At 36.2% G+C, this 16,077-nt stretch overlaps 1 protein-coding gene across 2 annotated transcripts; it reads right to left on the minus strand.

The window, feature by feature from the left end:
- Positions 1-3,355: 3,355 nt before the first annotated feature.
- On the minus strand, positions 3,356-16,006 carry spint2 (serine peptidase inhibitor, Kunitz type, 2). Of its 2 annotated transcripts, XM_077208597.1 has the most exons (9): positions 15,229-16,006; positions 13,943-14,113; positions 9,877-9,945; positions 9,354-9,401; positions 9,065-9,220; positions 8,911-8,988; positions 5,656-5,826; positions 5,522-5,569; positions 3,356-4,267 (listed from the first exon to the last, which is right to left on the minus strand). In XM_077208597.1, exons 1-9 carry the CDS (start codon positions 15,617-15,619, stop codon positions 4,089-4,091), a joined length of 1,311 nt encoding a protein of 436 aa, XP_077064712.1. In that variant the 5' UTR covers positions 15,620-16,006; the 3' UTR covers positions 3,356-4,088. The 2 variants fall into 2 exon arrangements, with proteins under 2 accessions (XP_077064712.1, XP_077064713.1); XM_077208598.1 differs by lacking the exon at positions 5,522-5,569 and having other exon boundaries at positions 15,229-15,805.
- Positions 16,007-16,077: the final 71 nt, after the last annotated feature.

A 16,077-nucleotide genomic window follows, 5' to 3' on the forward strand; every position in this document is an offset into this window, starting at 1 on the left:
ATAGGCACGGAGACTAGTGATTTTAGGAAGGAAAGAGAGAAAGAATGGACACCGGGACAGAGTGAGGAGGGAGGTCGGACTGTGTCGTGGGAACCGTGAGGCGAGTCTGGATTGCTAAACTTTACCCTCGAGAGAATTCACAACTGCTTTCAATTTGAGATGGGGGTCACTCAAATTACAGTCCCCCTTCCGCCAAGACCCAATCCACGGCCCTGCACCCCCCCTCAGCACTGTGCTGAGGCCCGGCCCTCTCCACGCTCTAGAGAGCCATTGCCATGACATCATCACCAGAGGCTTTCTCTAAGGCTGCCTCTCACCCCAGTACACTCTTTCTTCTTCTCCAATGTCATTTATCATTACCCAATCTTTCCAGATTGTGACGTCTTTTCACTCTCTTTCTCTCGTGTCATTCTCTCTATCTCGTCTCTGTTTTCAGTCAGATGTGGTTTGTGTTGATCTTCTGCTGTTTTTCATTGTAGTCTGTTGTCAGGCACTAAAGACGTGGTGACAGGCCTGAGAGGTGCAGAGGGCTGCAGTGGTGGATGAACTGATGCAGGGGTGAAAGGGCTTGTGTGTTTTATCAATTTAAACAACACCTCTAAGCAACAAACTCACCATAGGTGAGAAAACCATAAAGCGTTACACCTTACACATTAACTAAAAAAAAAAAGATATATATATTAAGTATTAAAAAAGTACACATTGCTCTTCTTACAATTAAAATATATTTTGTATATAAGTGGCTAAAATCATTTAATTTACATTTTTATAAAAAAAATGTATAAGTATATTATTATAGTGTGGCAACAAAAGTATTATAATCAAGCTTACACTTCAGAATTGTATGTATGAGGCACAAAAAAAGTTTTGTTAAAATGTTGTTCTTGTCGATTGCGTTCTCTCTTCAATCTCATGGTAACTCGTCACTATTACATGTTTTGGCTAGTTGTCATGAATTTGTACGATCTGCTCACAGTGACTACGTTTACATGCAGACAATTTTCGGGTTATGGTCGGGTTAAGGTCACTATTCGGGTTTCTGAAACATTAGGAATAACCCGTTTACATGCGTGAGCAGAGAGAGTTTCTCCTGTAGTGTATACATGGAATTGCAATCCCGATGTAAACGCCGACGGAGACAGAAACGCCATCTGTTTCAACCACAGATGGCGATAGAGAGGCCAAAGTTCCATGGTGATACCTGCATTCCAAAGTTCATGTTTTGTGTGCTTTGACCTGCGAATTCGTATCCCTTGTGTCCAATAGAAGAATAAAACATCACGGTGTAAAGAACTCAAAACGTGAAGCTGCTGTGCTGGTTTGAAACATTACAGGAAACCGTAGAGCATGACATCTCATCACAATCATGTCCAAAGAAATTTTGCATGCTCAAAGTCAAGTACGGTTTTGGTTCATAGTTGACGAAATGAAGATACATGTACACATTTATAAATGAGTCTTTCTCTTCCAGGAAATTGGAGCAAAAATATTAGTGACTCAACCTGCACTTGTGGGTGTACCCAATTTTCTGTCCAACCAGAAGCTCTCTAGAATGAGAACGTTCCTCCTTACCTTCCTCTAAATAGCAGGTAAAAAAAGTAAAATAGCAGAAAATATATTTTTAACAGTTATTTGCAGACAAAAGTAAAGTGGCTATGCAGTCTGTTTAGAAATGTCTGTCTTCAAAACTCTCAATAAATTAGGGTCAAGAAGATTGTGCGTTTGGGTCCATTAGGAGATTTGGCGCTCTCACATTCATGGAATGCCGAGCATCCATGCAGTTAGTTGGGCAGCTGGCGTGAGGGGTGAGTAGGGAGGAGCAAGTAGGGGTGTAACACTAAATAAGCACAATTACACTTACGCGGGATGGAAACCAGATGACTACGGCACTGACAACATGCAGAGGTTACATAGGCCAAGGCTCAGATACACACTTAAACACAAAAGGCCCTTACAACATCCTGGAGCCCTGCAGTAGACGAATGGGGAGTCTTGCAGGCATTCTGTAAACATAGTGCGTTTCCCACACTGCACTTTCGTGATCTAAGTGTGAGCCATGACCCCCTCATTCCTCCCACTTTCTCGGGTTTTCCAAAACACCTCCATCAAGACCTTTTCACTCATTTTTTTCAGTGTGATTTGTATTGAACCCAGTCTAGTTGGGTTGTTCCTAGTAAACTTGTAGTCAACTTACAGTACTCGGCACAAAGGCTTTGTGGTAAGTTTGCCATGTTAGGCAGACTTTTTGTCATGTTCTCCTGCCATCCTTTTTTTCCTGTTCTGTGTGAGCGGAGGGGGTGATTTTAGATGACTGGGAAATGAGCTAATCGCTCGGTCTTTATGACCTAATTTCACAGCTCAGCTTGCTGAGACAAAGACAGAAACTACATTCCAAATGCTGCTCTGTGCGTGAGAATTTCTCTTATGAAAAATACAGTAAGATCATATATTAGGTTCACTGTGCCTGCCCTGTACCTCATACAGCAATAACCATTTACAAACATGAAGAGTAATAAAGATAGACTTTAAAAACATTGGGATAGGCTACTAGATTCTAAGGGGGTTATTGTATGTCACAGAAGTGCTCATGTCTGTGACTCCCAAGTTTTCATTCAGAGTAAAAGATTAACTTAAATATCTTAAAACACACTTTCATTACTGGAGTGATATATATATATGTGATATTATTTAAAACAAGACCAAAATAATGTAGTACTTTGCGCTTCTTTGTATTCCTAGACTTTGCCAACATCAAATCCACCATCGCCCCCTAGTGGTTAGTCAAATGTGAATTTGAATGACCACTAGGGGGCTAGATGTTTTTTGTGTGCCTGTTCTCTTTTGCTCCACCAATATGTTTTTAAGGGTAAATTTAAATTTTGAAAGTCTGTTTCAGATTCTGGTACATATTTTAAAGTCTTACATTTATTGAACATTTACATTGCTCTATAGCAGAGAATGTTGTCATAACTTGGCGTTTATATACACTAATTTAAGAAGAACCCCTTTTATTAAAAAAATTAAAAACTAATCAATAATAAAAAGGCTTCTGCAACATTTTTAGAAGTAAACAGTAAAACAATTAGGTAAAATTGAATTATTCCGGAAAAAGATTAAATGTAAAAGGTAATATACATGAAAAAAACAGGAGAAAGAAACTAAACGAGTGACATTCTGTCCCTGACATTTATGAAAAATACCTCTGTCATGACCTTCCAAGTATAATCTACCTTCATTATCTAGTTAACTCTTACCCTGATGGTTTAATTGTGTTCGTGTGTTTACACAGAAGCTATTAAAGAATTGCAGTGGAATTTAGATTGGAGGGTGGGACAATAAACTTGAAAAAAAAAACTGAATAAATGTACCTTTATTGTTGAAGATTTGAAAATAACAATGCTTTAAAAAAAGTATAGGCTGGTATGATTTAAACAGTTACAGGTCATTTAAAAGGCAATCAGTTGTAAGCAAGCATCATCAAAAGTCTGACGTTGCTACAGATATATTTTGACTTCCATAGAATCACTCACTAATAAAATGTATAAGCCAATAATGTTATAAGTCAATAAAAATTAATTATTCTTATGCATAAATGTATACAAACATATACAAGTAATTGAAGTCAAAACAGTTTATGGGAAACCACTCATTAATCATATTCTTTGTCATTATGGTTGAGATAAATATATCCCTGAAAGCTGATTTACTTCATGTGTATATAATAACCATAAGAAGTGAGAGATGACAAAGAAGGTAACAGAAGTATTTCAACCAACTCACCACAGTATAGTACAATATCTCCCACTTTTACAATTAAACAAAAAGTGTAGCATATCCCATTTAAACAACCATGAAGCATACACGTTATTCTTAACTGGTTCCTCATATGTGTGAGAAATTTGCAGTTTCCATAATGCCTGTATGTATGATATGTATAATTTTATTTGTTGATAATTTGGAACATCTTATAAAATGTACTCAAATTGGAACTTTAATGAAATTCAAATTCTCAGTGGTTTTAATTGATCTGAATGTTGGAGTGTCATGAGATGGAAGTGTGTGTACCAGACACTGAAAGGCATCCGGCTTTATTTCGAAACCACTTTGGGTAGCTTCTCATAAGACACCTGCTCCTCTTCAGGCAGTAACTCCTCCTTATCATCCAATACGACTAAGCTCCTGTGGGAGTTTCTACGCACTGCGATCAGGATCAAACCTACCAGAAGTAGGGCAGACATGATGGCCAGGGTGGCCACTAGGAAGAAAGCTGGAAGAAACACAAGACATGTTACATTTTGGACACTAAGTGTAAACAGAAATACTATTTACATTAAGTGTAAATAGCAACAAAAAGTATCTTTTTTCTGCACTGAGTGTAAATAGTTTTTAGAGAGTGGCAGATACTATTTGCACCTCAGTATATTGTAGTATGTTATAAAACAGTGTACAATAATAACAACATATTCAGTGCATATGATTATATTTATTAAAATCATAAATGGATGCTGCCTTATTGGGACCTAAAGCCCTCCTCTTCATCTACCTCTAACCCTACCGGTTAAACATTTATTCCCACTATTAAATAAACGTTAGGCACTTTATTTTCACTTTTCGAATATTTTCTTAATTTTTATTTACAATAAATGCTACTCTGATTTGTGATGGGAAATGGAAGAAGAATGAGTTTGGTAAAAGGCGGATTTAAACTCGGGTCGGTCAAACCAAAAGCAAACGTCACCTGCCTTACTCTTAACACCACTGATCTTTTTATGGGTGGGATTTCTTTGTTAATTTTGTCTGACTCAAACAGACAACAGTGGGCGGAGTTTGTGCAAATAGCATCTGCCAACAAGATACCTGGTGTAAATAGACACTTTGTAAATTTTGCAGGTAAAATATGCAACATGAATAAAAATTGTCAAAAAACTATAATAATAATAAATATAACAACAAAATAAATAATATCAATATATTAAAAATATAAAATGTATTATAATTAATAAAATGAATCTGTCCAGTACATGCATTACACTTACTGTAAATATATGAACATGTTAGGGTTGTATGATTTTTTTGGTTGGTTTGGTAATTTGATCAAAAAAATAGTAATATCGTGAAATATTGTTACAATTTAAAATAACCGTTTTCCATTTGAATATATTTTAAAAAGTAATTTATTCCTCTGATGGCAAACCTAATTTGTCAGCTTCATTATTCTAGTCTTCAGTGTTACATTATCTTTCAGAAATCATTCTAATATGATTTGCTGCTCAAGAAACATTTCTTATTATGCATTCCTTTTCCTGCTTCGTATTTTTGTGGAAACCATGATATATTTGATTTCAGGATTATTTGATGAATAGAAAGTTCAAAAGAATTTTATTCGTATTCATTTGAATTAGAAATCTGTGTATGTAAATTATAATTAATACATATATGTAATTCATTTGAACTAATTATTATAATTAATTAATTACTTAAAATAATTTTAAGTCATTTCAGGTGTTCAACAATGCCTCACCTGGAGTCCAGCGGCCACGTTTGAGATGTCCATGTTCATCCATCCTCCCTATATAAAAGTAGTACAACATCAAAAGCCACCAGCAAAGCAAAGGCAAATACATACACCAGGAAGCAGAATTCCTGTACTCTTACCGTCTTTCCCATGGCAAGCTGACATGCACTCTTCCTCACTACCATAACGGTTTAGGTTTCCCTGGCAGCCTCCATAGATGAAGGGCTTACAAGACTGAGTGCTGGCCTCAAAGTAAAACACAGGGAAGCTTGCACGGCATGGGCCGGACTCGGATGGCACAGCACAGGCTTCTGTATTGAGTAACAGGAGGAAGAATGATAAGTTAATGTTTTTTCTAGTTTATTTAATGCTTTTAAACACAAAAAAGTTGTAAACAGTGACAAAAGGGTGTGTGTGTGTGTGTGTGTGTGTGTGTGTGTGTGTGTGTGTGTGTGTGTGTGTGTGTGTGTGTGTGTGTGTGTGTGTGTGTGTGTGTGTGTGTGTGTGTGTGTGTGTGTGTGTGTGTGTGTGTGTACCAATATATTAAAAAAACAAAGAAAAGAAAAAAAATTCACAGAGGAAAATTCTTTGCTAATATATTAATGGTAAATATTACTACATTTAATTTATAACAGGAGATTTGGCCAAATGACTGAAGAGTGGCCAGGGCAGAAAGAACAGATAGCGACAAATTAGAAACAAAGTAGTAAATCATCCGCATATAAAGGAACTTTTAACTCAACATGATTTCTATCTATGGCTGTAATACAAGAGTTAGATGGAAGGGCGAAAGAAAGAGGTTTAATGGATTCTGCAAATAAAATAGGGCTTAAGGGAAATCCTTGACTCGTAGAGCGAAATAATCGAAAATAATCAGATTGAATGTTTTGTCCTTACTGAGGCCAGTGGGGAAGAATAAAGCAACTTAATCCATGAAATAAACTTTATAAAATAAATAATTCCACTCCACTCTATCAAACTCTTTCTCTGCATTTAATGAATATGCTTCCTCTGTATTAGCATGAGAGGGATTGTAAATTGTATTAAAAAGCTAACTGAGATTAGAAAATGAGTGACGATTCCGAATAAAACCTGTTTGGTCTAATGAAATAATAGACGGAAGAGCGTGTCTTAAATCCAGCAGTTTGGAAAAGTTTGAAATCTACATTTAGCAAACTAATCGGATGGTAAGTCCAATAGGTACTTGTCTTTTTTTCAAAAGAAGTGAAATAGAAGCCTGATTGAGAGTCTAAGGGAAAGGCATTTTTTGAAAGATTGATTAAATATATCCAATAATAGGGGGGAAAGTTTTTGCCAAAACACTTTATAGAACTCAACCGGGTACCCATCTGGTCCTGGACTTTTCTCAGACTGTAAGGAAGAAACAGCTGCATAAAGATATTCAATACTAATTGGCACAACTAATTCCTCCAAAGACGACTGTTCAAGCTATTGAAAAAGTCTTTAAAGCTGGAAGAGTTAGAAGTCAGTTCAGATGAGTACAAGGACATATACAATTCTTTGAAAACTGAATTAATCTTTAAAGGATTGGTAGTAATACCTGAGCCAGTTTGGATCCGAGGGATTTGATTGGAAGAAGCTGCCTTGCGTAACTGGTGTGCAAGCAGTCTACTAGCTTTATCGCCATGTTCAAAATGGGTAGACCTTGTTCTAGGCGGAAGTTCAGTTGTGCGCTGAGTCATAAGAATATCAAACTCTGATTGTAAAGACAGGCGCTCTTCATATATCTGGGGACGGGGATGTGGCATATAAATGATCAAGCTGAGATATTCGCTTTGACAATGTTGATAACTTTTCAATCCTCAGTTTTCTATCGTACATTAAATTATTTCCTCCCTAATATAGGCTTTAAGACTTTCCCACAAAACAGCAGCAGAGACATCTGGAGTTTTGTTCACACTAATAAAAAAATAATTTGCTGAGAAATAAAACTTGAATAAGTCCTCATTTGAAAGTAACCTTGTTTTACAACGCCAAGGGGTGCGTGACTTAATAAAACTTAAAAAATTAATGTTCAAACAAACTGGAACATGATCAGCAAGAACAATAGCTCTTCATATCTGCAGTCAGCCACATTTGGAAGATGTCTGTTGTCCACCAAAAAATAATCAATACGTGTAAAAGTTTGATAAATGTGGGAGAAAAAAAATATTGCCTGCTAGAGGGATTGGGATTGAGAAATCACCAAGCATCAGAGACAGAGAATTCTTTCCTAAATAATTAGATTACTTTAGAGGATTTTGACCAAGGAGAAAAGTTAGAGGAGAAGCGATCCAGCTGTGGGTTAAGCAAGCAATTAAAGTCGCCTCTAAGAATTAGGTAGAGGGAGGATAAATCTGAATGTGTTGGAAAAGAAATGTTTGAAAAAAGATTTGTCATCCCATTTAGAAGCATAAACATTAGCTAGAAAAATATTTACATTATAAACTTGCCCAGTTATGATGACAAATATACCCGAGGAATCAGCACCATTGATTGTACAAATGGAATAGTGTTATGTAGGAGAACAGCTACACCCATTCACTGGTCCCTGATGCTCAGGTGGGTCTCCTGTAAATAGGCTATATAAGCATCTAACTGGGACGGATGAGGTAGTTCTTTGCTTCATTTAATAGGATTATAAAGACCTTTACAATTAAAACTAACAACTAACTATTTATATCACCCCAATTGGACAATGGTGATGATCTCGGATGAGACATATCATAAAACAAAATGTTAATCAGGTAAGGAGTAAGATATGACAACCTACGTGACAACATGGAACAGCATTTTATGCTTTTTTTCTGACAAAGTCTAAAGCCAAATTGGGATCACCAAACCTGTGCACATCGCCTTGGGATAAGGTAATCTCTAAAGTTGAGCCCAAATTTGACATTCGGACAAAAGTGGAGTTCTTTATTCACTGGTGCAAAAGCAGCCCGTTTCTTCGCCACTGACAGAGCGAAGTCAGGGAAAATGGAAAGCTTCTTCCCATTGAAAAAAAATTGTTTAAGTTGATTATAATGTCTAACCGCATTTCCTCCAACTTTTCCCTTATGCTAGACACCAAATCCTCGTTTGCGTCCAATACCCACTCAGGCGATACTCAGTGCTTCGATGTGCGGCCTTTCGCTGAGTCTAATTTAGCTGCTTTGCCAGCCATCATGAGTATTGCAAGGAATTTGTTTAAGAGCCCGGATCAATACAAGGAGCACTAATTAAAAAAATTTATTCCCAAATCCGAGGAGCCACCGCAAAACACGTCTCACATGCTCACTCCTCCGCAGCTAATGTGTTATAAACATTCGTTATTGCATCACTAGTGATAAGTTTGAAATGGAGAAATTCCGGACAGCTGATTTATAATTTTATAGAACCTTTTGCCATTTTACCTTCAAAGCTGGGGATGCTGTTAGGGATAGGAGTAGAGGGAATCACAGCTGCCTTCCGGTTGCTGGGAATGAACCTCACTGGGATGCAAACACATAGTTATAATTTTATAGTGGTGAAGGATGATCAGGAAATTAATAGTCGCACACAAAGTACCTGTGCAGCTCGTCATGCATATTTCCTCAGTTTCATAATTGTTCTTGTTGCCGCCGCAGCCTCCATAGGTGAATGGTTGACAGGTGCCATTGTTGTAGTGATAGCGTCTAATGGAGGCTCTGCAGCGTCCGGTCTGTGCGTCAGCCAGACACTTGTCTGATACGGCAAGACAGATGGTAAGAAGACACTAGAACCAATGGTGTACAACTGTACTCTACTCAAAGATGTGGACAAAACCACTACAAACAAACTCATTTACTTTAAATAGTAAACAAAAATTATAAAATACCTTGGAATTCCTCTAATGTCATCTCTGGAAGAGCCTTGGGTTCAACATCTGAGGAGGACGACACCGCATACTTAAGTACAAAGTTTGATTTGTCACATGTATACCTGGTAAAATGGAAACTTAACTAAAAATAAATGTCTATTGTTTCCATTTTCAAGCGAATATGGTCTCAGTTTTAATTTGAATTGTAAATTATTAGTACTCAAGACTAATTGGTGTGCTAATTAACAACACTTTGTAGTAAATGCATGTGTAAACAGCTGACGGGAACCAAAACAAAGAAATGTTTATTGTAATAAAATGTGGGATAGCAAAAAAGAACAAATTAATGCGTTTTAATATTTATTATTAGTTGAGCACAGTTGTTAAGATACAATTTGAGCTAACGGTTTACTATTAAAAAATGATCAGTGTTTCTCTGTTGTAAAAAAAAAAATTGCCATGTCAATCGCATATATCTCTGAGAACTGGTGTCATTGGGGCATTTGGATAATGATATAGATATGAAGATGGATTTGATTACCATTGTTGTTCTCAGGTATGGACATTCTGCTGCGTTGAGCGACAGAATGGGACTCCGTAAGCACAGAACCTGAAGAGAGCAGAAAGACAATTTAAATTACTGTGCTATATTTCTGAACAAGAGACATAAACTACCGTTCAAAGGTTTGGTGCCAGTAAGATTTTGTATTGTTTTTGAAAAAAAAAGTCTCTTATACTCACCCAGACTGAATTTAAAGACAGTAACAACAGTAATATTGTGAAATATTATTACAATTTAAAATTTGTTTCAAGATTTTAAAATGTAATTTATTCCTGTGATGAAAATCTAAATTTTCAGCATCATTACTTCATTCATCAGTGTCACATGATCCTTGAGAAATAATTTGTATATGTTAATTGGCTGCTTAAGAAACATTTCTTATTCTCATCTATGTCGAAAATAGTGCTGCTTGATATTTTTGTGGAAACAGTGATAATTTTTTCAGGATGTTTAAGAACAACAGCATTTTTTTGAAATAGAAATGTCTTTACTGTTACTTCCGATCAATTTAATGCATTCTTGCTGATTAAGATAATTATTTTCTTCATAAAAAATGACTTGCCACAAATGTGTGAATGGTAGTGTAATTCAGTAACACAGTACCAAACTAAACTTTTCCAATGGGAAAATTCATAGCAAGGAATGTTCTATAAAAAAAGATATAGTTGCACAATTTCATTTGTATCACATCCTCACACAAACACAGGCCCACACACATACAAACCTCGACAACATCGTTGCATAATACAAAACAGGCCCGAATGTTGTAAATAAAATTCTTTGTATGATTTCCTGATGACAATAATAGGATCTTAGCATCTCTATTGAAAGCAGATGGCATTTTTTTCCTTTTAAACATCATCTCAACTCAACAAAATGTGGTAATTCCACAGATCACAAAGGGTCACTCGGATAAACAAGGCACAAAGCACAACAAGCCCATAAAGAGCATTAAAAAGCCTTTCCTTTCCTCTTTCCTACCCCCAGTCTTAGTGAATATGTGAAGATAGGTCACTCATTCAAATGCAATTCCTGTAAAAGAGGGAAGAGGTAAAAGAAAAAGAAAAAATTGTGACAACTAACATGTTTGTCATGTCCTTGTTGAGAACAGGTAATTAATTCGCATAGAGGTCATCAAACCGGTTATTCAACAACCCGGAGTAAGATGAAACCAGAGAGTCCATTTGTTAAGAGATTCAGCATAAACCCACTCAAACTCACTGAAGTTGTTCTGTGCCTCACCAAAATGTGAAAACAGACTGACTTTGACCGAAATGGTTTTGATTTCAGCCTGTAAGGTATACACTTTGCTTTGAGAATGACTTAATAATACAGGGCCCATGACAAGTTACCTGGCTGAACTCTACTACAGATTACTAAATGCAAATCAACTCAACACCATTAAAACATAGCAGGACATATACCAACTCAGCACATAGCCAGCCACAAACTACAATGTTGGGTACTTGATTTGTGACCACTCTCACTGGAGAAAGGCTGTAATAAAAGTTGTATGGTTTTTCAAAGCTCATATTTTGGTCTCCTTGTCGAAACCTCTGTTTTCGTCACCACAGACATGCTGAATCATAAACTGATATGCTCTAAAACTCTTCCAAGTGACTTTTACATTGATTGTAATGGGATACATTACAAAACTTGGCCTCGCATACCAGTGTGTCAAGATTTAAACTCCAAAAACTCAATAAAACTGAATGTTTTTCTTTCAATACACTAAATTTGTCTGCATTTCCTCCGGGGGCCCAATGCAGGCCAAATGCAAACATTACCTTGATGCAAATGGTAGCTGTCCTCAAATCCAGGATGTGTTTATTGATTTGCATTGATTTAGCCGCATTTTTTCCGCATACTACACCCTAACTAGACTGCTGACACACTGTGGGTGGCTTAAATATTAGTGATCCAAAAAGTTCCAGTCCTTTTATAATGGCTCCAGTGGTTAAAGTAAAGATTAAACAACTACATGGATCCTTTAATTCATAATGTATAGGCATCAACTGTGTGCTTCAATTTTACAAATTAAATACAATTACACAACATAAAACCACACTTTAAAGAAAATTCCTTTTGTCCATCATAAAAGCCTCTGTTTTGTCACTGAACTTCACTAGACTAAATACACATTACACACAGTACAGTCATCTCAGCTTTAATGCCTAAACAATGCGGAACGCCATGTGAAGGGCATGACGCAAAAGCTCATCTCTAAAGCAGGAAGTCCAAAACAGGAGATAGCAAGTAAATTAATTAATGTTTTGGTACTTCACAGATTGATTTTTACACTGCCATTCAAATGCTTTTTTGTTTTAAAAGAAACTAATACTTTTATTCAGGGAAGGTGCATTAAATTGATCCAAAAACAAAACAAAACACTTTATCATGTTTTCCACAAAAATAAGAAGCACCATAACTGTTTTCAACATACGATAATAATAAATGTTTCCTATTAATATTAGCATATTAGAATGATTTCTAAAGGATCATGTGACACTGAAGACTGGAGTAATGGCTAATTTGCCATCACATGAATAAATTACATTTTAAATCAAATAGAAAACAGTATTTAGGGGACAAGCACCAAATTTGGAGTCTCTAGGACTAACTCTATAGTGCCACCATCGGTTCAAAAATTCAACACTGAAATGGTTATAACTTTTGAACCCTTTAATCTAGAAAAATTAAACTTAGTACACCTGATTATTATATATGACCACTCATTATTGTGATCACAATCAATATCTTACATTAAGACTCCGCCCATTACAGTAGTGGCCATTTTGGACAGTATTCAGTTTTTTGCAACTACTCATTCAAATTTTGTTCAATTCTTACGAATTTTTTTATTAATATTTGTTTAAAAGTTATGATGTCTCAACTTAACAAGGTCGACCCAAAATAGGTTCATAGGCTGTATCTCGGCCAAGCTTTGATCAATCGAAACGAAAATTGGCACGCTTCATTGGAACAGCGCCACCCACAGGTCATGATATCTGGAAAATAGCTATTTTTGCCAATAACTTTATTTTTCATGGTGAAAATCATGGTGTCTATAGATTCCTTGCGTTTTGCCGAATCCGTGGATACCCATTTTGCCTAGAGTGGATGAACTAACTCTATAGTCCGCCATTTTAAATGTTGTCATAAATTACAATATCTTTTAAAATATTTGATATCTCTTTTTGTGCATTGTGTGTAAAGTAGTGAACTAGAGAACAGAGGGGTGTCATTAGAGGTTTGTGGTAGTCTAAGTAAACCTCTATTTTGTTAATTGTTATGGCTTTTATACATTTTAAGTTAAATACATAAAGCTTTAAACAGAACACCGATGTTTATTCAATGGATAGCCCTAACCATTGAGGAAAGGAAACCAGGATTCACAAATGAGAAATAAGAAACATTAAGAATTTTACAAATTATGTATCACTTCCAGATCAAAACTGACCCAAATGCAATAAAAGCAATGAATTTTTTTAGATGCACATTGCTATGCTTTCATGACATTTGATGTGCTTACAATGTTTCATATGTTTGCAATACTTGCTTGTGCTTGCTGTACTTCTTGTTTGCTGTATTTGCTATGCTTGCTGCAATCTTTGCTTGCTGTACATGCTGTGCTTACAATGCTTACTCTGATGCTATGCTTGCTGTGCTGGCTCTGCTTGCGATACCTTAGGTGCTTGGCCCCATATCGCTGCTAGCAGCTATATTTTAAATTGTAATCATATTTCACAATATTACTGTTTTTCCTCTAGTTTTGGTCCAATAAATGCAGCCTTGGTAAGCATGAAAGACTTTTTTCCACAAATATTAAATAAACCGTAAAAGTAGTGTATGTAAAGCTATGAAAACAGATTACAACAGAGGTGAGACAGTTGCTCAAGGTCAATATTTCAAAGTATATCCATCACAATTATGTTTGGGAGTATAAATTATAAAGAGACATTAGGGGCAATAAACCTTTTACAAAATAAAGGTTTGCATAACACTGAAAAAGTAACACTTAAAAAAAATATTGGCTGATATTTACCCGTCACCCCACTACAGGATGCCTCACATTCCTCCTGGGTATTAAAGTTATTATCATTGCCATCACAGCCGCCATAGATAAACTGCTTGCAGGTCTGATTGGTGACATCATAATAGAATCGTGGGAAAGCAGCGCGGCATTTTCCCACTGCACTTGGGAGACGGCAGAGTTCTAATAAGACAGAAGAAAAGGAATAGTCTCAAAGTAATGAACATGTACTGACTGTCCTAAATGTAGGAAATGTACTTCTCAGATTTCAACTGGCATTATAATGTTGGCATAATGCATTTGGCCATTATATTATTGCAGACCTCTGACCACACTTATTCACTTTGGTATCACAGTAGCTATATGTTGCAAAAAGTGACAATGTCATTCAGGTATTGCAATGCCTGTGTGTCTTTACCCTCCCTTATGCTGTTAAAGACTTTTGTTTACAGTGCTGGGTTGTAAAACCTGAAGTACGGGTTGGTCAGGTGCAGGCCACTGAACAACAATGCTGCAACAGTACTTGGAAAAAGGGAAGAATTTTCTAAACAGCATTTTCTTTGTTTTTCTTTGAGCTAGGTTTATTTCAAACTTTAGACTAATTATGAACATGATCATAGATAAATATTAACAATTTATCCATGAATAGACATTATAATATTAATTATCTTCATGTATTATACATGGAATGCTAAACCTTCCCTTTTATTGTACATTACATAAGTTAACATATAGCCTAGCCAAACAAGTTACTACATGAACTAATAATATAATAACAACACACTAAATTGGCATAAGAAGTTGGAATAATATTTGATTGTCTTTTATTAATCTTTAAGTCAAAGTAATTTAGTTTTTAAATATTATTAAAAGTTGAAAAACTTTTCTGTATAGTGTAACCAACATGTAGAAAGCCATTGTATTGTCATGTGACAAAATAACAAAATAAAAAACGTTTAATACGTTTAAAAAAAAAACATTTGAAATATTTCAAACTTTTTATGAAAAGGCAAATTTTGTCCAGGTCAAGTTAAAAAATATCTTTGAAAAGTTTTGAAAATAAGAAAGTTTTGAAAACAAAACATTATGAAACAAATTTAACCATTATTCTTAAACTTCCCCTAACATGCAATTACAATTAACATATGGTAATTTGTACAGAGTTTACGCTAAAAAAAACATACATATTAATTTAGAGTAGGTTAATAATAGCTAAAATAAGTAGGCCTATATTAATATTTGCATTTTATTGTTCATTTTCGTTTTTAAGACAATTTTATTTTTCCTGGTAATATTACCTGTGTTTACAGAACGAACACCAGTCTCGCTTTGGGGTTTTTGATCAGCGGTATCCCGGAATTTGCGGTACACCTGGAACTGTGTGCTCTGGGTCAAAACACAAACGTCTTTGCCGTCTTTCAAACAGTTGACCAGGCGGCATTCTGGACTGCCGTCCGCAGGAGTCCCGATCAGAGCGATCTGGCAGTCTTCACGCTCACAGCAAGCATTCTGGCACTGCTCTTTGTCCGAGATCTCTGGCAGGTAAGCCAGGTAAGCCGCGCCGTTATCAAATGAGCTCAAATCTAGACCCTGCTCGACGGCCGTGTCTGGGTCCCACTCACACGCGTTTAGAACCGACAGAAAACAGAGAAAACCAACGATGGAGGCTGTGAAACGCACCTGAGCCATTCTTAACTTCCTGTCTACCTGTCCTAGCTGTTCTCGTTTAAATGACTGCGACTCGAATAAAGTTAAACGAGCTCTATAATCACCACAGCCTACCTATTAAACCAAACTCGATTCTTTAGAGGTGTCGCTTATACGTACGCAGCAGGTGTCCGTCTTCTCTTCAGGGAAATACAACCAACCAACAACAACTTCCTCTTAAGTGACGTCACTGTTTGTCTTTCACAAGATCCTCATACAGCGTCACAGAACCGCTGAGCTAAACTCAAATCATTTCCTCAAATTAATGTATTATTGATGATGGATTGGAACATATTCTATTTAACGCTGCCAATTAACATTGTGTGTGTGTGTGTGTGTGTGTGTGTGTGTGTGTGTGTGTGTGTGTGTGTGTGTGTGTGTGTGTGTGTGTGTGTGTGTGTGTGTGTGTGTGTGTGTGTGTGTGTGTGTCTGGTTTTGCT

The sequence above is a fragment of the Siphateles boraxobius genome, unplaced genomic scaffold (genome assembly GCF_051911475.1).
Source record: "Siphateles boraxobius isolate OS27281-9 unplaced genomic scaffold, OSU_SipBor_1 6, whole genome shotgun sequence".
NCBI classification, from domain to species: Eukaryota; Metazoa; Chordata; class Actinopteri; order Cypriniformes; family Leuciscidae; genus Siphateles; species Siphateles boraxobius.